Source organism: Taurulus bubalis, assembly GCF_910589615.1.
Source record: "Taurulus bubalis genome assembly, chromosome: 18".
In the NCBI taxonomy this organism is placed as follows: domain Eukaryota; kingdom Metazoa; phylum Chordata; class Actinopteri; order Perciformes; family Cottidae; genus Taurulus; species Taurulus bubalis.
This window is the reverse complement of record NC_136606.1, coordinates 10,032,356-10,056,009: the sequence shown is the minus strand read 5'-3', so window position 1 is coordinate 10,056,009 and position 23,654 is coordinate 10,032,356. Positions and strand designations below refer to the sequence as shown.

The following is a 23,654-nucleotide window of genomic DNA, read 5'->3' as shown; positions in this document are numbered from 1 at the left end:
CTTATGTTCAATATATTCTGTAATTGTAGAGAAGTGAATAATCCCTCTATAGGATGTGATAATATATTTTGCATTTCAGTTTGACTGTGATTTAATTTATCTCTGGCGCCTCCTTTGTACTTTATGCTCCATAAAGAGCATGATCACAGCTCCCTTTAAAGACATGATGCAATTGATGCTGGCGTAAGGAGCAAATGAGATTATTAGGAGAGCAGCGTATACAATCATTTCTGCATCTCTCCTGTGGCCAACGCTCATTCAGGTCGCATCGCCACCCAGTGGCCAATCTGCACCATTGTTTATGTTGTGTCCTGGCAGAATGAATCACTTTACATGCCAAAGGCTTGTGCATGTAGTTTGAATCCTTGTTTTATTATATGCTTTTACATTAAAGACACCATTTCAAACGCAGCAGGTCTCAACAAAACTGTTTTATTACAATATTGATATATATGTGTTTATGTCTTACTATACTGTCCATCAATTTAACTTGCTATCTCTTTCTTAATTTAAACGTAAGGCTGGTAAATGTCTACTTTATCAGATGTAATTGGTGATTTCGAGTAGCCTACAATATGAGACGCCTGCACAGTACAGAAGTGTGAAGTCATAGTTATCTGATGACGTCATGGTGTGAGCTGGAAGTCGCCATTGAACAAAGGTTCACTGTCTGGCGAGATCCATATTGTTCTAGTTGTGCAATGTGTTGCATGCCCTTCCGAGCAGAACCTGTTTATTTTATTTAAAAGTTTGAAACGTGAGTAACGCGCCTATCATGTTGTTGATAAGGACACCACCACGCTTACTCCAGTGCCTACGTGCTGATCGACAGGTGTAGCAATAGAGACTGCACTCAAGATGTAAGCCAGCTGCCCTGTGCGCATCCTCCCTGTGTTCAGGGGTGCTTCTAGCTAGAAATAACAGAACTTGCAGACAATTAAATAGGAAGTGGCCATTTCATTTATACATATACATTTTTAAAAGTGTGTCAAAAAGAAATGTCCAGTTTGGACTATTAACTTGTACTCACACCTCACTGGTCCGTTGCTTTGAATTAAAAGGGGACTGCTCTTACGCGCCATGGGTGTGCGGACTTCCGTGACGTCACCTATCCGGTGGCTGCACTGTGGGAACGGTATAAATCCGCGCCACTATCCAAATCGATGGGAAAAAGTTGCACTGGAGTTCAAGCGCGGTGTCCTGTTGCGTGATCTCCCGCAGCTCTCCTCAGGAAACCAACCATCTCTGAGCGCCACAGCCAAGTGCGCTGCGCTGTGTCGAGCCTTCTCTGGAGGGGGAAGAACATCAGCAGGAATAAAACTTGGTTCATATTTTATACCTGCAACCCGCTCGCTGCAACAGAGTCGCCAGAGAGGATGAATTTGATCCTAATCTGCCTGCTATGTGGAATGTATGGTGCTCTTGCAAAGGGTGAGTGACTTTGAGTTACTTCCGTTGATGCAATACCTTATTTCATTATTAGTCGATAACTTTTCAGTTAAGTGGTTGTAGGCTATAGACGATTGCATTTTTTTTGTCTCTCCCGTAGTTACCTATACGATATTATTTCACATAAATCAGAGAGTCCTGTAGGGTCATACGGCATCTTGACGCTCTTTTAAAGCAGTTATCTCCATGACAAGGCCAAACGTCCAGTTGTTTTACTTGGGACGAAAACAAAAGATGCACAGATGCGCCTTTTCATTGTGGCGCGCTGAGGTGCTGCTGCTCTTTTATTGGTCAATTAAGTCGTCGGTGCGCTCGTGTGCCTGAGGCTGTTCCGCTTGTAAACCTCTATTAGCTCTGATTGCAGACAGGGAGATAAGCGCTATCCTGCGGGACACTTGTTTGGATTGTGCGGGGCCTTGTGGCCCTGTGGCCCGGCGCATTGTGCGCTTGGCCCCGGTTGAATGGACTCACACAGGGCGATGTTTCCTGAGACTGATGAGTTTGTCTAATGAAACTTCTGATTTAAAAGAACGATGGGTCATGACCGCCTGGAGGAAAATATCTGGGCAGGAACCGGGGTTAGGCTGTGCTCTTTGTCAAAACACTGGGCAGGTCTGCTTTTAAACTCACCGCAGACTCTGTGGTGTCATTGGTCTTTTTCGGCTAAAAGAAAACATTGTGTTTCCCTGCAAAAGTAAACTATGTGCAAATAACATCAAGTTAAAAACTTCATAAGCATTGCCTGATATATTTGGCATAGTAATTACAGATTGTCAGTAAACACAATATATGCTTTGATTAACTAATAATTAAACCACATTGGTTTTTCGAGAAAAAAATCTAACTATTTCTATTGTATCTATTGTTTTAACTTAACTTAGAATATAAAATTATGAATGAACTCATATAACTTGTCAACTATGATGCAACTGCAAGGCCTAGTGTAATTAGGCAAGATATTAACCCGAACTGTAGATCAATATGTTTTCAGTCAATACACTGATCTGTCAATCAACAAATACGTTTAACCCAAAGTAGTAGAATACTTATGATATTAAATATAAAGTATTTGATTTCCTTCCCACAAAAGGTTTTGTGATTAGATGCAGGGATTTCAGTACAAAAAAGTATTGAGGTGAACATGTATTTAGTGTTAAATATCACTTTTGTTTGAATAACTTTTTTTCAACCTAAAAAAAATCTTTATATTCTCAAGTGAGTCTTTCAAAATGTGTGATAAATCTGTTGGAGTTATTTTTCCCAGTAGTGATCCATACATGTGTGGGGAAACTTGCCACAAAAACATATTTTCACATGATGGGCATTTTACCATTCTGTGGTTAGAAATGTGATATTTGGAAACAAAAGACGTCTATTGTAGTTTGGTGAATTAGCGGGGAAACTGTATTTAGTTATTTGCTTTTAGACACTTAACAGCTTGTTGAAAAGGCCCCAGAAGGCTTGGAGGAGATCCCTAACTTCCTCTCCGTCTTCCCTCACCCTGCCATGTGTGTTTTTCACTCACACAATGTGAAATCCAAGGAAATGGTATAGGAAGTGCTTGCAGTGTGAGTCATGCTAGATCTGCTCAATGGGGCATCCTCTGGGAACAATGATGCTGACAATGAATGGTACTAATGGACTTAAGTGATAAACTAACTCACTGCTAGTGATTTAACGCTCAGATCAGTGAGACAGTTGTATTCTGAGGACTGTTTTGACCTGCGTGTTGCACGCTCTGTAAGGAGCAGTCACACTGAAGGACGGACTTCCCTGAATGATGTTTCCGCTGTTGTTGGGAGGAAGGAAGGGCGGACTCGCTGTCGACTTTATCTCTCATTAATAAACCTCAGCGATGGAGTGGAGAAATGCCTTTATTTGATAAACAAGAGGGACACTGCTTACGCATTTCCACATTAGTTGTCAAGTGGCCTGAGCGAGGAGATGTGCAGGAGGTCACACATGCTGTGGCCTGGATGGAGTACGTGCTGTGGAGCCGACCGGTTCTGCAATCAGTCAAAAGTCTAGTCTGGTGTGAACTGGACAGAGCAGAAAGGGACTGTCAACAATGTTTATTGGTTGTTAAGTATTTTGTGTTCCAGGATTTCCTCAGAAAGTGGTCTCATGCAGGTCGGCACAAAGAGAGTTGGACAGTCCCGATCATGACTCCCAATCATATGATTAGTTAATAAGCATGATATTATGCTTCAATGAACACCAAGGACTCAAGCCCCCATTTCAGAACGTAAACATCCTGCTCAGTTGTCCCTAAAGAATACTTAATAATGAATTCTCAGAAGCTGACCTTGACCTCCGACCTTTCTGGATATGTCCATAGTTCAAGCCTTATTTATAATCACTGTAAGACCAGACTACTATTTTGTGATGCACTAAATCAGTGATCTAGTTCTGGGATGGTGATGCCTCTGCATGTCCTTTGATTCTCATCCTCTTTCCTTGCCTCTGCAGACAAAGATCACAAGGGGAAGTACAGCGTTCCTATTCTGGATGTGAAATCCCGGCAGCTGGTCCTTGACACCAACCAGACACTACTGCTCAGCTGCAGGTAGGTTTCAGGTAGATCCGGGCCAGACAGCCTCAATTTGGGTAACCGCGATGCACATCAATCACCATCTTTAATACTTGTAAAATCGAAGCAAACAACTTCTTTAAGCCTTAATATCTTTATAAATTATAGTCAAGATCACAATCAAGGCATTCATTGGAATATAATTACAATTCAAGTTATTGTAAAAACGATTCACTCTTGGTTTTCCCAAATTCAAATCTATTTTGCCAAGAGATTTTCAACAGTAAATTGTAACAAAAAAAACGTCATTCAGATTTGTTCCCATCATTCATGCAGACTTGTTGGTGGATAAATTTTTAGCTACATTCAGATATTTCTGTTTTGAGTTTTGTATAATGTCATTTTTTCCCATTTCATCTCCAGTTATGTTTATTGTACTCCCAATATATAAGTTTTTCATAAAATACCTCTTCAACCGTTACTAGCCAGTGGTCCTGTCAGGTTATTTGTCTCCAGGTCCTCGTCATATATTGTTTTACTTGTTTTTGATAGTATTTTAGCCAAAAATCTGTTTGACTGTTTGGCACCAGGGTGGTGCAAGTTTAGAGGTCGCTGTTGTTTTGCTCTCAAGGTTTCTTTTTCAAATGTTCTACACTTAACACACAAACTATCATATCAAAAGAAGAAACTGACTCATGAGGGATTTGAGTTTTTAAAGAGACCTTTATAGCATCTTCCTTGGCTGAATGTGAATGCACATGCCAAGTGTTTCCTAAACAAACCTTTAACCCCTTGTACCTGTTGACCAGGGGGCGCTGGGAGCTGACATGGGCGTTCCCATCAGGTTTGGCCAAGGATGAGGTGCAAGTGGAGGAGTCTCGCTGTGGGAGGAAAAGCCAGCAGTACTGCAGCAGTGTGACAGTCAGCAGCACCCAGGTCCAGCACACCGGCCTGTTCCGCTGCAGATACCGACACCGAACCCAAAAACAGACCTCCGTCTATGTATATGTCACAGGTAAGACTCCGCTGCCCAAGGTCCAAAAGCACAACTGTCACTTCTTTTCTGTTTCTCTAGCTGCACTCATTGAGCAGCCCCTCATGCTTATTGTTTATATCTCCAGGTTAAACAGGATGCGGTGGGTGCTAAATACAGACCAATGCCAGAGAGACAATTATATCCAAACACTGTTTGTCCCAACAACACATCCTTCTAGATGACTCTGGCACAGTTTCATCCCCCTCCTCCCCTGCATCTCTCAGCATGGGCCTACTTCCCTGATGTCTATATATAAATCCTTTTTTACTTTCGTTTACGTGCTACCTCGAGGCCAGGAATAGCCCAGCTGCTGAAAGGCTCAGGCCTGGGCAGAGTTTCCCAGGGCATCAGCCTTATCTGCTCTGCTCAGCCTTGCTTGAAGCATCCTGTGCTTGGGGGAGGAGGGGAAGAGCTTGAAGAGGGTGTGCTGGGAGGGGATGTCGCCGTGTCTCTACAAGGTGGCGGCAGGGCGGTGTGTGTGTGTGTGTGTTTGTGTGTGTGAGGAGCTGAGAAGGATAAGATGAAGGCCAGTGCCTCAGTGGTATCAAGGGGTAGAGGAGGCACGATGTCTACCCAGCCAGCTCCTCCCTGTCCTGGAAGGTGACGCTGTTTGGGCTGGGCCGTGCCGAGCATGGAGCTGGGCTGGAGGCCAGGGTCACAGGGCACGCTACTGTTTGGCCAACAGGACCCTGGGGGGCCATTAATCGCTCAGGTCACCGTGTCCATTAAGCGTCAGACTTGGCCTGCGGCTCTGCTCAGACGCTGCCTCCCTCCCAGAGTCCGCGAGGAATCAAAGCAAGAGAAGGAAGCCCTCAGTCCGCTAGTCCTTTGGGTACTTTTGTTCAAATGTTCAGAGATTTTCTTTCCTTGAATAACACCCTACGGTAACAAACAATACAGTGAGCAACACCCACACTGTTCAATGGCGCAGCACTATTACAGTAGTCGAGCTGGGAGGAGAACGCTCAGAGAGGCCGTTTGATTGCTTCTAAACAATCTGTGTGTTTATTGTTGACTACAGGCAGTCATTTGCTGAATAGGTATTCAATGAGTGGGTGTGGAGGACAGAGTATGTTTAGGAGTGTGTGTCTGTTTGTTTTTGTTTGTTGCTGAGATTGATACTTGGAAGTGTGTGTGTTTGTTTGTGTGTTTGTGCATATAAGCAGGTGATTGTTTTCTTTCCTTTCTCTGTGTGCATGACCTTTAGGGTTCAGTTCACAGAAAATGATGGAGAAACATATTTGCTTACTCAGTCAAAGATGATGGGAGGACAAACCCACTCACTTTTTAAGATTTGATTTATTTCCCTTCACTTTTAATGTGTCGTGGTGATTTTCTTAGCAAGGGTCCTTTTCTGGCCCCGTTTTTTGACTTGGCAAAATGTCAGTTTTCAAAGCTCTGAACACCTCTAACCTAATTTTAATCACCTCCTGGTGGGAATATCGGAAATGAATAGAACTAAAGCAATGACAACTGAATAATCTCCTCTGTCCTTTTATCAGCAAAAAAAAGGAAATAAATTCAAAAAATATCTGGTCTTTAGTCTTTTAGGATTATCTGATTTTCTCTCTTTTAAATATCACTGCTAATGTGAAATCTTTGACTTTTTTAACTACTAGTTGTACAAGCAGGGAAATTTGAAGATGATGTCAGCTTGAGCTCTAAATAGCTGTAATGGGTATTTTCCTGTAGAAAAAGAAGAAGAAACAAAAACGGACACTTTAAACTGTACATATTGTGATACTAAACGGTGATAATGACAGAAAGAAGAGTTTTCCTTTAAGCTTTCATGTTACATGTTTATTGCTGGTACTGTATTTGTCCCTGACCGCAGTGTTTGGGTTTCAGACAGCCAGCAGCCATTTGTGGAACATCCGGGGATGAAACCAGATGTGTTGTACATGAAGGAGAAGCAGCCGCTGGTCATCCCCTGCCGGGTCACCCACCCAAACGTCACAACCACACTGGTCAAGGTCAGTGCTGGAAAAATTAATGAAATGACAAGTTGGATGTCTTTTTTTATAAATTCATGTTTGGGTGCAGAGATCTGCTCGGCATCATGATCTCTACATGAAGAAAGTGTATCTACACACTCATGTCCTCCCCTGCCCAATAACACCACTCACATCCTCTGCACATCATCACTTGTCCCAGGTTTCTCCATCAGGGCTCACATATGCATACAAAGCACCGTATCGTTGTTTCCCCCTCTCCAGATCATTCGCCACATTGTTCTTATCTTGGCAGCCATTAAGCTGTGGCGTGTGTGTCCGTTTGTTTGCGTCCATTTGCGGATATGTGTGAAAGTGTGTGCGGATATGGTTGTGAGTGCTGGTGCTTGAGTGCTGAGTGAGGGGTCGAGGGGACAGTGCGACTAAGTACAAAGAAGAGCATTTAGACTTGCTGTCTGCATGTGTGTCTGTTTTTGTGTGAGTGCATGTTGCTGCATAGATGTTATTTGCCTTTCAATGACACAACAGGTCTGTCTGCTTAAATCTGCAAGAAAATCTTCCAGTCAATGATGCCCCTTTCTTTACTAACTTTTTCCGATAAAGCGGGGCCCACAGCGTCCAGTTGGCACTGTTATACCTCTGGAAACAGGACATGAGGTCTGGATTTCCCCTTTTGGCCGCTGGCCAGCACCACTTCCCACATCTCACCCTCCACCTCTTGTAGTAGGAATCCTGGCTGCCAACTTCCCCAACTGATGCTTTAAACAGCTGGTTTGCCTGAAGGAGGAAGCAGAGGGCAGCTACTGTTGACCCCGACAGATCAAAGTACAGTAAATGCTCTTTAATCACGAATGCTGATCATTAATATGGCAGCTTGTGCGTCACTGTAGGAAGCTTATTGTGGTATAACAACAATAGAGTAGTTGTAAAACATAGAAGACTGAACTTGACTGTTTTTAACATGCACAAACATGACAGATCCAAGTTAATGGTCAAAATTGGTTCAGCAGCAGCAGAGATTTACTAACTTTAAGCGCTTTATATTTATACAAATCTTTGACCCTACATTACCCACCATAGAACTAAAACAAGTATTTGTTAGACCCTCACTGCCGACTAAATGTCCATGTCTTTCAAACTCCGGGGCTTGAGGAAAAATCAGGGGATGAAGTCAGATGGATTTATCCTCTGGGGGAAATGAATATCTGAACTAAATTTTATAGCAATCCATCTTATAGTTATTTCAGTCAAAATTAACGGAGTAGGTGGACTGACAGACCACCATTGGCCATGCTGTGAGCACGGCTACAAAGCAAGAGAAAAGCTGTAGAAAGAGGAATTCTCGAGGAACTTGGGAGGTGCAAAAACATCCTTAGGAACAAACTATAGACTAGCGGTCGCACAGTGATGTCATCCGTTGATTTGTGGACTACTGTTTTGAAGGCACAAGTTCGGCATTTTGACGGTCACCATCTGTTTTTTTTGCTATCAGAAGTGACACGAGAGGGTGGAGCTAAGTACAACTGACTGAACAAGACAATTTTGGGTCACCGAAATGTTCAAATGAACTTTCATGAACTGAAAACGTTAAAGTTCTAAGACGACAATACTGACAGCATCCAAACCTGTGGTAGTAACCTGTCAATCACAAGGTAGCCATGCTCTAAAACACACCCTGCTGTATTGCCTATTTTACTCTATATGGGACTATCATTTACTAAATATCATGCTGTAAGATCCTAGAACAGACATGGCTAGACACACACACACACACACACACACACACACACACACACACACACACACACACACACACACACACATGTTTATTGTCTGCTTCCATCTCCTCACAAATGCCTGGAACCTCAAAGGTAATTATTCTAAAAATTGCTCTCCTCCACTTCCTTCATTTCCCTCCTCTAATCCTGTTCTGGCCGAGCCAGAAATCTACTCACTGTCAGAGTGTTTTCTTCCTCGATCTCTAATATGACCCTTCTCAGTGGGAACAATACCCAGGAGGCTCTGCTCCGTCGGTCTCGCTGTGAAAGTGACCAGAAGGTCCCGGAGAGGTCTGGAATGACGGGTTCAACCTGGGGTTCAAGTCAAAATGTATATATCCTGTAGTAACAGGATGCGAGGAGATGGACTGGAGTCCCGTTCCTCATATCCTGACTCCTCCTCCTGTTTCTCCACCTTCACATACTTTTCATGTAGGTCTGGAGGATGGGGTTAAGAGGGGCAGAGAGGGCCCTGAGGCCGATCAGAGGTGGCGTCAGAAAGTTTGGGGACGAGGGAAGGGCATTGACTTTACAGGACTGAGAGAGGAGGCGGAGCTCAGTGGCGTCTGAGAGGGTCGCCTCTCTGGGAGGGGGGATATCAACCAGTTCACACTGGGGGGAAGTGTCTGTGTGTGTGTGTGTGTGTGTGTGTGTGTGTGTGTGTGTGTGTGTGTGTGTGTGTGTGTGTGTGGTGGGGGGGGGGGGGTCCACCTGTTCCCTTGGGAGTGGGTGGGAGGCTTCCACTGTGTCACAGAAACTCTAGTAAACATTTCCTTTAGGCGGCTTCCAAGAAAACAACAAGGTTACACAGTTGCACAAGTGTCCATGTCAAGGTCGCCAAGTATTATAAAACCAAGACTGTGAGAATACATGCAGCATCATCTGGGGCTCCTTATGACACATGCTACTCTATAATTAGCATCTTCTGGAGGGACCTGACGCTATCTAACATTAGAAGCTAAAACAAAAGCTAAAATTTAAGTGGAGCCAAGAATACCTGGATTGGAGCTCAAACCTGCACAAAATGGAACCCAATTCCAGAACCTGCAGTTCAGTAAATGCAATTTAGCTTTTGGGTCCAAGAGACTTGAGTCGTAAATCAATGACAGCGATATTCAATTTAGCTTCTTCAGTTTCAGGGACCTGGCATCAGGACTGGAACTTGAGCTTGAGTTAGACTTGCTACAATGAGGTTTTGAGTCTTGACTTTTCTTTTGTCTGTCAGCAAATACAAAACTGATGACAAAGACCAGTTTCCTCCTATGTATTAGCACACTTTTAACCAGGTGTTACACATGTTCCTTCCTTATTTGCAGTGTGTATAAGTCAAATCAGTCTTTGTGATGGTGGTGACGTGTGTTGTCTTGTACTCCCTCCTCCCACAGTACCCCAACCTCAGCCTGAGTCCAGATCATAGGAGCATTGTTTGGAACAGCAAGCAAGGCTTCATCATCCGGGCTCCCACCTTCTATTACGTTGGCTTCTTCCACTGCCAGACCATCACTGAAGGCGTCACACATGAGTCACGTAAATACTTTGTTCACCGACCAGGTCAGCAGTGCAGAAATTCCTTTTAGATACAAAGCAAATCACACATAAATATGTATGTGTGTCTGAGCGGTTTATATGCAATTCACTCAGAGTTCTCTACATATATATCATTTCTATATTTGTTTAATTCTTGTCACAGTGAGTAACATCATGGAGGTGTATCTGAACAGCAGTGGACCTGTGCAGGCCCTGAAGGGAGAGAGATTTGTCTTGAACTGCACCGCCACCGGGGAGTTCAACACCAGAGTCAACATTACCTGGGACTACCCTGGAAAGGTCAGACCTGCATTAAAGTCTGTGGAGACAAATTACTTTTGACAGAGACGGAGCGGTGTTCGTACTGTTCTGCAAACCACAGGATACGGTGAATGCAGATGTTTCTGAACCACACATACGTTCGTCGTATCGCACTTGCACAAACGTATGATGCCGCATGGAAAACGTTGTGAAATGATTGGTTAGGTTAAGGCATCAAAACTTTTTAGATGGGTCAGGAAAAACATCATGGTTTGTGTTTAAATAATAACGTAAAAATGTAATGTAACATCCGAAACAACGTTAACTGACATAAAAAATAAAAAAATGCCGATAGCAGACTTTCTTATTTATGTTACTCGCAGATCCCTTCACTTCAATCATTCAATGCGTTTGGTTTGCCCCAATTTGTATGTTGCAATCATGTGATCTCAACTTGACCACTTCCTGATAAGGTCTATGTCATTAAGGCCTTATTAGTTGGGACTATAACATTATCGTTATACTTTATCGTAATACTGAATATTTTAGTATATTTAGCTATAGCTAGTGCTTTAAAGATTAGTGAGAAGCCATTTTTAAAGACCTAAAATATTTGTCACATGTGTGTGTTAAAGTACCAGCGCTTGGGTTCACAACCTTTCAAAATAAAGTTTTAGCACAGGTGAGCCTTCAGTGTTAATTCTGTGGCTCTTCCTCCCTCTCCACCTTCAGAATAACAACACGGGCTCCACTTTCAAGAGGCTCCTGAAACACAGAACGCACATGTTGTTCTACAGTATTCTGACCATCCCGAAGCTCCAGCGCTCAGACCGAGGCCTCTACACATGCCGTGTGACCAGCGGGGGAAAAACCAAACAAAAGAAAGTCACTGTTACCGTCTATGGTGAGTGTCTTCCTCTGAAACTCCCTGAAATTTTAAAGAATTCAACTGCAGAAAAAATGACTCATTTCTATTTTCAAAACTAGTTTCATTCTGATGGCGATCAACTATTTTTGGTGGATTCATGTCACAGCAATTCCCCTGCTTAATTCTACCTACATTTGTGCATGTGTGTCTTCAAAATTAGACCGTGCGTTTATTCGCCTGAAGCCCAGACATGGATCCGTGATGGAGGTACAGGCAGGACAGAGATCTTACCGAATCTCTCCCAAACTACGAGCGTTCCCCGACCCTGAAGTCATCTGGTAAGAGATCACCTTGATCACTGAAGTCACACCTAACCGCTTAGTTTTTTTGACAAATAAATTAGACATTTTATAAATAAGTTAGACATTCTTTCATCTATTTTAATCTCTGGCACACTTACTCAACACTTTCCTTTGAAAGGCTTTTTTTCCCCTCGTCATATTTAGTTTAAGAATTAGTTTAAGAAAACTTTAAGAATCATTCAGTCCCTGAAACTTTGCTCAGAGGTCTTTTTTTCTGCCAGGTTGAAAGATGGCATGGTGGCAGCAGAGCAATGCTCCAGATACCACATGGATGGGAGTTCCCTTGTGATCCGGGATGTGGCAGAGGAGGATGCTGGGAAGTACGCTGTCCTAGTGGGAATCCAGGAACACGGACTCTACCAGAATCTCACGCTCACACTTGTGGTCAATGGTGAGAAAATAAATTCTTCCCCCCCACCAATCACCTTTAGCTCTGTCTTAGACTCACCTGCGTGTTTATTTAATCTTTGTGTTTGTGTGCTTCTTGTCTGACAGTGAGTCCTCAGATAGGGGAGAAAGCGGTGTCGTTGCAAGACTCGGGCTCGGTGCCACGGGGGAGCAGACAAGCCCATCACTGCACATCCCACGGAGTCCCTCCTCCACACATCCAGTGGCTCTGGCATCCCTGCCCGTCCAAAGGCCTGTAAGTAGCCCAGAAGACTAAATGCAGCGCAGCGTGCTCATTCAAATCGTGCCTTAAAATTGAGCACTAAGCCATTCGAAATGAGGAATTTGACAGCAAAGCATATATATTATTCATATTAAGTCATACGATATAATTACCCACTGTTTTTAGTTTACATCAATTGAAACTTTGTATATTTTGTACATATTTTGGCGGCAAAGGCTAAATACATCAGAGCTATAATGCTACACACACGTGCAGCACAAAAAATTATGTCTCTGTTTGTTTTATCTTATTTGATGGTGTGTGTGCATGTGCGCATGTGCGTGTGTGTGTGTGTGTGTGTGTGTGTGTGTGTGTGTGTGTGTGTGTGTGGTTTTGAAAAACGAGACATGTTTTGTCTATTTCAGCATGTGTTCAGACAGCATTTCCTTCTTGCAACCAGAACAGATGCTTTTGGGGGCCTTTCATGTGTGGAGAATGTGTGAAAATGTGTGTGTGTGTGTGTGTGTGTGTATATGCACCCACATATGTATGTGTGTGTCTCATCGTGTTTGTGTTGATGTGTTTGCTTGCTTTTGCAACTCTTTTCCCATATGTTTGTTTCCTTTTTCATATGTTTGTTTAAGTCTATACAAATGTGTAGCCTGTGTGTGGCAGAATGTGTGTGTGTGTGTGTGTGTGTGCCTGGTACATTCACAGTCAGACACAGTACACTGCGTATCTCAGACTTGAAAGGACAGAGAAAAAAAAACACACTTCAATGGAAACCAGTTCCGTGCTCTCAGTCACGATTTGTTGGTTTCCAAATCAAACGCTATGATTTAATGAATTTCCTGTCCAGGACGCAGGGTAAGAGGCCTGTTTATTATTGTGATTGCACACTGTATCCTGTGATGCCATTTCTTATATCTGACACAAACACTATATATAAAGTTCTCATGAGAAATGGCCCAACCCAGTGATGCAGAGGGACAGTCAACATACACGAGTACTCAAGCCGGCACTTGGCTGAAACATTGATTGAGTTGTTCTTGGAGGTCAGTTACTTATTGTGTTGCTCATGACCAAGTCAGAAAGGTTAAGCATCACCTGAGAGCACCACAGCAGCCGCCCATACTTTATTCCCACTGACATCATCAGCATACTTGACCCTTAACACCGGCACTCTCACATGGCGCCATGCCGAAGTGCCTCCAGCACGGTTTCACTCGTCCATCTCTGCCAAATGCCAAATGTAATCTATACAATGTACATGAACATCTTTTAGAAGACCGGGTGATGCTAGAGTATCTGATATTCTTTGTCAGAGTGATATAAACTCTTTATCCTGCAAAAATGTACCGAGGAAATGTTCGGGAAATGTATTCAGATTTTCAGGGGGAAAATATTATTGAAATCTTGCTTTTGTTGTACCTCACTATGGTGTTATAGTGTAGATTCACAGTATGTATGAGAGGAGAATGTATCTTGTTTTGTTGTGATGAGAGTCACATGCAATCTGCATATGAAAAAAATTGGCAAAATAGAAGTCTTTGTATGATTAATTTGGTAAATCAATGATTGATATTAACATGTAAATTGATTCTGAGTGGTTTGTAGTTCAAATTTCAATTGGAATGTCTATAAATTAAACAAATAATTTGGCTAAAGCACACAGAACATACATGCAAACATGCAACATGAAAGCATTATTCACAACAACAGCTACAGCTTATTATCATAAAGGATCTCAATTATAATTGTGATGTTTCAGCAGATTACATTTGGCCTCTTCACTGGGTGATTCATGGTCCTTTTTAAAGCTCTGTTCTGGTTCTGGTTCTGCTGCAATGTCTGCATTGAGTGTGTTTCTTTAGTTAGTTTTTAGCTGGATCCTCACTAGCCCCTTGTTCTTTGCAGCCCGGCTGCACCACGAGCCTGACGCCGCGCTGGAGGAAGCCCAGGGACATTGGACCAGACTGGGCCGGGCTGATGGGGGGCCTCGCGCCTGGGTCCTGGGCTCACTCCCGGGTCTGGCCCTGGGAACAGCAGTGCTCTTATCTGGCCCGGGCAGGAGGCGCACTGGGCTTCCTGTGCGAAAATCAGAGCGCTTTTCCTCTCGTTGTTTGGCTTCCTCTCCGACGCGAGACGCTTCCCAGCAGCGTGATTGTCCCTTCGTCTTCAAACGTGGCACAGTCCGCTTCCTCAAGAGCTTGATCTATTCTTGAGAGACCCCCCACACCCCTTCCCCCAACTCTGCTGCCCCCCACACATACCTCTCCAACCCCTTCCCTCACCAGCTCTGCCCTCCACCCCAACCAAGCAGCAAGACCAACTCCCCATCGCCTGCCTCCTTGGAGCCCATCCCCTCCACCACCACCACCACCTCAACACACTCATCAGCGCTTGTCCACAGCAGCCAGAGCCCTCAGTGGCCAGCGGCCCCATGTGATGATCCTGTGCGTGCTAAACTGGTGTGGAAACTGAGGAAAGTGACTTGGAACACTGCTGAGCAGTGAAGACCAGGAGGAACAAGGAGGAAATAACCACATCAATAAGGATATAAGGACACCTGCTTTACTGATTATTTATTTATTTCCTTAAATTTCCAATTTTAAGTCAGCCCATTGCACCCAGCCATCCTGTAGTTTTATGCTTTTTACATTTCACAGACATTTTGAGCCAGAAGAAGTGCAATTCCATTCATCCACCAGCCACATTTCTGGAGCTGCTTTGCTTGTTTTTTGTGTCCTAGAGTGGTACTATAATGGGTGCATGAACCGTGCCTGTCCCAAGCCCCAATCTGATTCTGACATCCACAAAAGCTGTGAGTTTCTGTTCCGATTTTAAGCCACTGGTAGAAGGTCAAATGTGCTCACCTTGGACGGGCATAACAGGAGAGATGACAAGCTTTGTGTTGTTCACTATGGGATGCCTACAGTTCTCTTTTAAAAGACTGACGGTCAGCAGACGCCTACCATGTAGGAAGTGTCCACAGACCAGAGACTACGCCTCTGTCTTATCATGTCATCCTGTGTCGTCCAGTGTCATTCCATGTCAAAATGTCTTGTTTGTCAACAGCCCGCTTGTCTTTGTATTGAAAGTTAATTAAAATCAAAATGCATGAGTGCCATCAGTGTTTTAGTAAAGTCTGTGTGTATGTAAAGCAAGTGTGTGAGTGTGCGTACTTGTGCAGGAACGTCAATGTGTGTCTGTGTGTGTGTGTGTCTACGGGTGTCTCCCAATGTGATTCATTCCTTGTATACAGATGTTCTATGAGTAATATATGAATCTAATATTTAATAATTTTATACAACTAACTTACATATGACGAATGACAATATTTGCCAACTTTGTATGAATCTGTATTGAAGTGTTATATCAGTTGTTTGTGTTTTTGCATTAAACTTTGCTTATATTTGTGTATTGGTTTATGACGCCCTGTGGTTATTTTGGGTTTGAGACGGGACAGGGACAGCGGTAAAAGTGTATTTTAAGCAGTGAAACAAGACAGAAAGAAAAGGCAGGAGATGACCCCCACTGATACACAACTCATTCATATTTCCAGGCGGCTGCTGCTCACCCTGTTCTCAGTTACACACTGTGTGAATGGCATGTCTGTGTATACAAGCTTTCTGTTTCTAACCACGTCTATGTCAACACATCCATCTAACTAATCATATTTGTTTGTGTGTGTGTGAGTGCCGCTTTGAGTGAGAAAGCTTTTCCTGGGAAGCGTGGGAGTGTTGGTGTATATCTCTGACTGTGCAGTGAATGTGTGCGTGTGTGTGTGTGCGTGTGCGTGTGCGTGAGCGAGCGTGTGCGTGTGTGAGCGAGTGTGCGTGTGTGTGTGTGTGTGTGTGTCAGGCCCGTGGTGTCATGCACAGGGTGGGTCATTTGTGCAGTTGTACATGCCAAGAGGAAGAGCAATCAGGGAGTAGAGAGGAACCAACCTCAGGGAGGAGCTCAGGACAGACAGAGACGGGAGTAGAGAGGCAGTGACACGTCTATAAACAGGCAACGGATCAATGAGCAGAGTGGAAATGACAGTTTACAGTGAGGATGATGGTTAATGTCTAAATAATGAAGCTCCTTTCTTTTGATTATGAGATATGTCTACATCCTACTGACAGATAAATGTATAAATATATATTTAAATCAAGTAACTGTTAAGTATTTTATTTTGCATATACTTCAAATAATGCTTATACTTTTTGTGAATATAGTCACTTCCTTTCTGGCAAACGTAATAGGAGGAGACACATTCTTACATACTGTGTAAAATATTTACCCCCTTTTAATGCACAACCAGTGAGTTTTGTTGTCTTGCATAATAACCTTGGTGAACGTTGATAAGTTTCCTCTTTCCTGGCAAAAGTTGGAGGAAATATAAATGACTAAATTTTCGGTCTCTCTCAAAATGTATCTCCTCAATAAAAAAAGAACTTCAGAGCCAGACATACAGCATACGAAAAATATTTTTTAATTTTTTTTTTAACTGTGTAAAAATACTAATAGTAATATATACAGTGTTATGCCTGTTCATAAGAATTCATCAAATAATGCTTTATTTCATTTTCATTTAGTGCTTCTTGCGTGTTCAATCAAATTAACTTTTATTTATAAGCACATTTAATTGTTGTAGCTGGCTGCTACATTTTTATTACATTACATTTATCATCATATTCAATATATATAAGCAGTGCAGCATTGCTTATATAAAACTATTGTGAGACATGGAGACACGCTTTCTGTCTACTCTAAAACTAGTGGATCAAGCATTGTGTGTTTCTGGCCCCTTCATGTATGATTTCAGAGCTTTTCATCCTAAAGATGTGTATAAATATACCACAAAGCAGACCGCTCTAGCTCCAGTTCCCACAGCTCAACTAGTGTGTAATCTATGGATTTAGACTTGTGAGACTCATAGAGAGAGACAGGAACTCTTGTCCTGGAAATGTGGGATGATTTGTTAAGAATGGAAGGAAGTTGATCCACAGGATTCCAATACCACCTCTGCATCCTCCATAGTTGAACAATCCAGTAATACATAGCACTCCAAAGATCCTATTGTCAGCTCGCAGTACAGGGCGAGAGGACGTGATGCTATTGATAAAAAAAGGTTTGGTGATGATGATTATGTGAATGAAGGTGAAGATAGCATCAAGCAGTGATGATCAAGGCACTTCCCTGATGCTGGTCTTCCTCCTGCCGAGCACAGCTGAGAAAAACACACACACACACACACACACACCTGTAGGCAGCATAAAATGACTTGTGTCAACACAGCTGAGTCTCTGTCTCTATTCTCCTCCTCCTCATCCTCCTTATTCTAGATGTGTTTGTCCAACGTCCTCCTCGCCATGGAGCCCTGTGACGGAGAGAATCCCCGCCACGTCCACAAGCAACCACATCCTGAGTATTACGCACAGACAGGAAGTGCTTCAGGGAAAGAAAAAGGTGGGTGAAGCATTGTAATACACACTGTGACCGACAGCATGTGTGTCAGCATAGGGTTTTATATACTGTCGAAATGTAGGTTAAAAACACAAAAAGCCCGATATGGATAAGCCCAAAGGTACAATAACTACAATTTGACGTGAAAAAAAATAACTTAATTGCAATAATTAACAGATTCATTGATGGAAAAGGACCAAAAATGAATTAAATCTAAATAGAAGTTGGATCATATGTTACAAATGTGACTGTATAGTTGGGATGCTAAAGTTGGGATACTAAGAAAATATTGTAGTTGCAACTTTTGGGCCCTAGGGTCCACTAAAACGAGGACCGTATAGTATTTCACTTTTAATTTGTGCGATGTGCCACCTTCCTTACTCTTAACCAACACATACAGTGGTATTCGCACATATGAACAATATCTCACAAGTGTTGCTGTTTATTTTGATACCAAAATTATTAAAATAGACATTGTGCTTGCAGAAATACATCTTTTTTAATTTCAGTATGCAACTTTCCCCAATTAAAGTAAAATTAGCTCTGTTTTTAAAGGGTTTTAAAGTATAATTTCTGTCCTTCTCTGCTCACTTCTCCCACATACACACATTTACAGACACACACCTTTATCAATACATCAACAGCTTGTGTGTTGAGCTGCCCACTGTGTTGGAAGTGTGCAGGAGGCCCAGATACCCCTATTGTCTGAGTGGGCCCATGGGAAATATGATTCCTGCCATCAGTAGTAGAGGTTATAGGAGCCGGAACCTTATAAGTGTGTGTGTGTGTGTGTGTGTGTGTGTGTGTGTGTGTGTGTGTGTGTGTGTGTGTGTGTGTGTGTGTGTGTGTGTGTCTGTGTGTCTGTGTGTTGGTTTGATCATGCGGATGTTTGTGCTCTCCACAGACAGTGGGGGTCCTGACTGTGGCAGAGGCCTTTGTTTCTGGAGTGTATCGCTGCGTCGCCTCCAACTCGGTCGGCACAGACCAGCTAGACTTCCACTTCTACGTCACAGGTGAGGAATCGTCTACTCAGATGTACAACTCATGGGAGGTTTTTTTCTTACATAGAAACTCTGAAACTATTTTCCATTCACAATCTTTCCTCTCCTCCCTTTCACTTCCCAGAATCATACTTTAAATAACTATTTCTGTCTTCTTTCTGTCGCCTGCTGGCGTCACTTTACTCCCTCGTCAATTTCAAAATCAAACTAGGCCTCCTGTATATCAGCTGATTCACTTACTGTCACAATTGAATTGGGCAATCCGTTTTGTGCTGATATTCAATCCGAAATAATGAGTGCACATGAAATAATCTTAATTCTTCTGTTCTGTTTGGTCAGAATTTGCTTTTTGTTTTTGTTTTACATGATGAAATAAATCGCAATTAATTATCTTTCTCACCCTGAAACATATTGATGTATTTACAACATCATAAAAATGTGATGGTATATGATGAATACCATTTACTGGATTTCCGACCCCAAAAAGACTAACTGGTACCATTGGCATCAGTTAATGGGAATCTTTTGAATTAATGAATAGAGAGAAAGAAACAAAGAACTAAAACCCCAAAAGTGTAATGTCAGATGAACTAAAAGCAATCAGACATTAAACTCTAATGACCCGGCTGTACAGAGAGGGTGACTGACTGGTCTTTAAATAAGAGCACTAAATAAGTGCTAAATAAGCACATTCATCATTCATCTTGTGATTTGCTGTCATCACTGCGAACACACGCACACACTCCGACACACACACTTGTGCACAGATGACATATGTGTTGCCTTTTGCTCAGTTAGACTGTGATAGTATTTACTTGATTGAACACACTAACTTTCTCTCCCATTTATACTGCAAAAATAAAATGTCCTGGACTAAGAGCCCATGTGTAGTATATGAAAGTTATTCTGTTTGTATAATAAGTAATAAGTACCGACTGTGAGAGAAAAGGTGGAGCAAGGGGGGTTGAAACCAGAACGATGGTTTGGCAACGATGAAATACTGAGTTTTCAGGTTGCAGATGGCTGTATATTGAGTTGTTGTGTTAAGTTGAATTCACTATGTGTGAGACAGGTGATGCAAGGTCAGGTATGTGCAAAATAGACCAGCAATGTCCCTGCACTGCTGTGGAAAGAGCTGGATGCTCCAGAGAGACACATCTCAGTGTTCAAACTGACCTCGAGGGATGGGACAGCAGCTGCTTCATTATCCACCAGTAAAAAAAAATCAAAGCTCAATTAGTTTCATTTTGAAAAAATGCAACTTGCTTAAGACTATTTAGACATTATTAAATTCTCAATTGGTATCTGGTTACAAATTTGAGAAATGTTCAAGGAAAATGTGAATTTCTTTCACCAGATACAAGAATTCAAATAGATATTTTACGTAGTTTAAAAACAGGTTGATTCAGAAGAAGAAACACACACGTCAATGTGGGTTGAAATCCTCGGCAGGACAAAGTAGCGTATACGTGCATCACATACTGCAGTTATTATGTGTGGCATGTGGTTAGATTGGTTACTAGGCCGACAGGTAAAGTTGTTTTCCTGTCTATTTGTGCGCATGAGTGTGTGTGTGCAGAAGGCTGTGAACTAGCTGTGTGTGTGAGCGAGAGCGAAACAGGAACCTGGGGCTCTTATCGTTCCACTTCCCCGTACAGCACACTTCCTTGGACTGGCAGGTCCGCTTTATTTCGGGAGGCCTTGGGGTGTTTGGGAAAGATAAACACTATCTGCCATCAGGAAACTCTCGAGCCGTTTCCACGGGAAGTTTCGGATGGCTAAAGTAAATAAAAAGCCTTTTCACTGTATCCCACTAGCTGCTTGTACCCACAATAGCAACATTTTCGTCAAAGGTTATAAAAATGGAGGATTGGTTGGATTGGTGTCATGCACCAGACAGGATCCTCGCACGCTTGTCGAGAAACGGAGATCAGTGAATGTTTATATTTGGGTCTCCCTCCCCTCACCTCTTCCACATCTCTTCACCTCCTTCTCCCTCAGACGTCACAGGAGGCTTCAGCGTGAGCCAGAGGGAGGAACCCAGAGAGGGCGGGGACCTCCATCTCACCTGTGTAGCCAGTAAGTACCTGTACACGGCGCTGGCATGGCAGCGAGTGAATGACACAGAGGACGCCCGATCCCGCGGCCCGGCCCTGAGCGGTCAGCGGCTCACATCTGGAGAGTTTTCCAATCGTCTGGTCCTGTTGCTAAGCAACCTAACAGCCAGAGACTCCGGCGCCTACAGGTGCTCCACCCGCCACCTGACCACCGGACAGGAGACACACCTGGACACACAGGTGGTGGTCACAAGTGAGTATAGTTGCAGTTTTACGAGCTCCTCTTCATCGTCCTTCTCTTTATCTATAAGTCTATAGTTTACACTTTGCATTTATTGGACTTTATTGGATTTACTTAATAGATCAAGTAATCATCTGATTGATGTCACAATTTTTTTGAGTTTTTAGCTTTTTCCTGTTCTTTTTTTATTATTATTAACTAAGAATAAATGAGTGAGTAAAGATTTCTTTAGGAAGCACTTTAAAAAAAATGTTTTATTATTTGTTGGTTTTATTTTACTTGGTAGCTTCAAAGTAGAATATCTTAATGATTCAGCGCTATTTAATCTTCAACCTCAAGGATTCAAATTCAACAGACTTGGTATTATCACGACTTAAAAGTTTCACATAATTTTAGCCTTTCCTTGCATACAAATTGTATTCAATAATTAAAATTGTCCTCACAGGCAAAATTACTCAGGGATCCCAGAACTGAACAAGGGCCCTTGAAAATACCAGATAATAATATGTATTGTCTCAGGGCCCCAGGTAAATTGTTTGGGCTTTGATCTTCATAATTTCTTATTTAGTGCTTAAAAACTCAACTTCACAAACATAAATACAAACAACACCCACTCTCTCACAGAGTTTGGCTGTTGGGAATTGGGTCCCCTCGGCTTCCTGGGGCCCCACCCTGCCTTTGCTCTTGCGCTCCTGCTCAGCACCTCTTTCACGTGGGAATGAGCTCTTGTCTGGAGGAAGAGCACACAATGGTACTTCCCACAATGCCACATTTACAGGCCCCCACACAGGGCTGGAGGAACAATCAGCCAATCAGACACTGTCAGGCCCAAGCCCCCGCAGACAATCATCAATTGTTGTCCAGGAGGAAGATAGGGGAAACAACAATCAGTCGCCTTGGTTAAGTGACTTTTCTTCATGTATTTTACTGCTGTTCTCTATACAATCAGGGTTCAACACGTCAACTTCCTCCCCCGGGATCCCCTCAAGGGAATTACTATCGAGACAGCGTGACCAGAGAGAGAGAAGTTGGGGAGCGAAAATGAGACAAATAGAGGGAGAAAAAAAACTTAAATATTCAAGGAGTCAAATTTCATGTGTAAACACACATGGCCAATAAAGCTGATTCTGATTCAGATTAATACATAAAGAGTCAGGGAGCGATGCGGTGTGAGTGTGATTATGTCGTGGGATTATAGTGAATGAGAAGGAAACAAAAAAAATGCATTCAACTCATTGTTTGCACTCATTGTCCAACAACGGTCCACCTAATTAAATACTATTGTTGTCGCTTTTTAGAAAAGGGTTTGTATTGCGGAGTATTTCAGGCTGAGTAAGGCCCAAAGGAACCCAAACAGCAGCTGACTCACAGTTTGAAGCCAAGGCCACTAATCTGGAAAAAATGTGTCACTACCAGTGCACAACTATATTATTGTCCAGAAGTGGCACTGGTCCAGAAAACAGTGGGAAAAAATAGCTCTGCTTTCACTTCATCACAAATCTACTTAAGTCTATAAATAACTGCAACTGCAATCTGTTAATGCAGGTTTAAAAGTATCAAAAGTAAAGTATTCACCCATTATATTTATATTTTAGTTGGTCAAATTGGAAACTCTTGACTACATTATATACTGTTCTGTAGTTATATAAAATCCAAATGTCCAAATTATATAATTTTCCTCATAAATGTAGGCTGTTTGAAGTATAAAGTGACATAAAATGTAAATACTTAAGTAACGTACTGCTACCTCAGAATAGTATTTAAGTACAGTACTTTGTAGTTACATTAAGAATATGACAAAAGTGTCACAAACATACACTTAAGCGCACATATTCATGGTGTGTGTGTTTCTCCTTTCAGTTCTGGAGCCTCCGGTGCTGCTTAACAATCTGACCGATTGTACCGTCAACGCCAGCACCTCAGTGAGCCTCCGCTGTCTCTCTGAAGGCATCCCACCCCCAACCATCACATGGTACAAGGATGAGCACGCTCTGTCTCAGGGATCAGGTAAAACAAATACCTTCAACATGCAAACTGCAGCTGCATTCAGGAGTCTAAGAGTGTGTGCCACCATCTTTAGGTATTGTGATATCACTAGAAGATGGGACCCTCCACATTGATCGGATCACAGTGGAGGATCAGGGCCTCTACACATGCCAGGCCACCAACGTGAGGGGGTCTGCCGAGAGCTCTGCTTATATATGGGTCAACGGTAAGGATCAGTCAACCAGTTGTTCGCCTTTGATGGCTGAGTTTACTACTTCTCACAGATAGGACGTTCATGTCTGAAGGTCCATTGTTCCCAGTCCTGTAAATAGATGTACAGTCTGGATGTATAGACATATAGTACAGTACATCACATTGTTTTTATGGATGTAGTATTTATACTCGGAGGCATGGTGTGTCAATTCTATTAATGGGAGATGATATGTCTGTTTATCAATTCTTGAGTAAACATTGATCACCTTAACATAATACAAATGTGGGACACACTCCTTTTGTTCACTTCTCCTCATTCACACACACAC

The 23,654-nt window shown here is 42.6% G+C and overlaps 1 protein-coding gene across 1 annotated transcript in view; it reads left to right on the top strand.

The window, feature by feature from the left end:
- Positions 1–1,376: 1,376 nt before the first annotated feature.
- The window catches only part of flt1 (fms related receptor tyrosine kinase 1), a gene marked incomplete at both ends in the record, with an annotated part of 31,211 nt that continues 8,933 nt past the window's right edge, over positions 1,377–23,654 (top strand). Inside the window, 15 exons of the mRNA XM_079234009.1 lie at positions 1,377–1,431; positions 3,919–4,015; positions 4,789–4,994; positions 6,864–6,988; positions 10,131–10,296; positions 10,436–10,572; positions 11,266–11,437; positions 11,622–11,739; positions 11,985–12,154; positions 12,259–12,406; positions 17,707–17,830; positions 18,732–18,840; positions 20,830–21,138; positions 22,987–23,133; positions 23,207–23,338. Coding sequence (XP_079090135.1) covers positions 1,377–1,431; positions 3,919–4,015; positions 4,789–4,994; positions 6,864–6,988; positions 10,131–10,296; positions 10,436–10,572; positions 11,266–11,437; positions 11,622–11,739; positions 11,985–12,154; positions 12,259–12,406; positions 17,707–17,830; positions 18,732–18,840; positions 20,830–21,138; positions 22,987–23,133; positions 23,207–23,338 — 2,215 coding nt within the window. The remainder of the gene's footprint in view (positions 1,432–3,918; positions 4,016–4,788; positions 4,995–6,863; positions 6,989–10,130; positions 10,297–10,435; positions 10,573–11,265; positions 11,438–11,621; positions 11,740–11,984; positions 12,155–12,258; positions 12,407–17,706; positions 17,831–18,731; positions 18,841–20,829; positions 21,139–22,986; positions 23,134–23,206; positions 23,339–23,654) is intronic.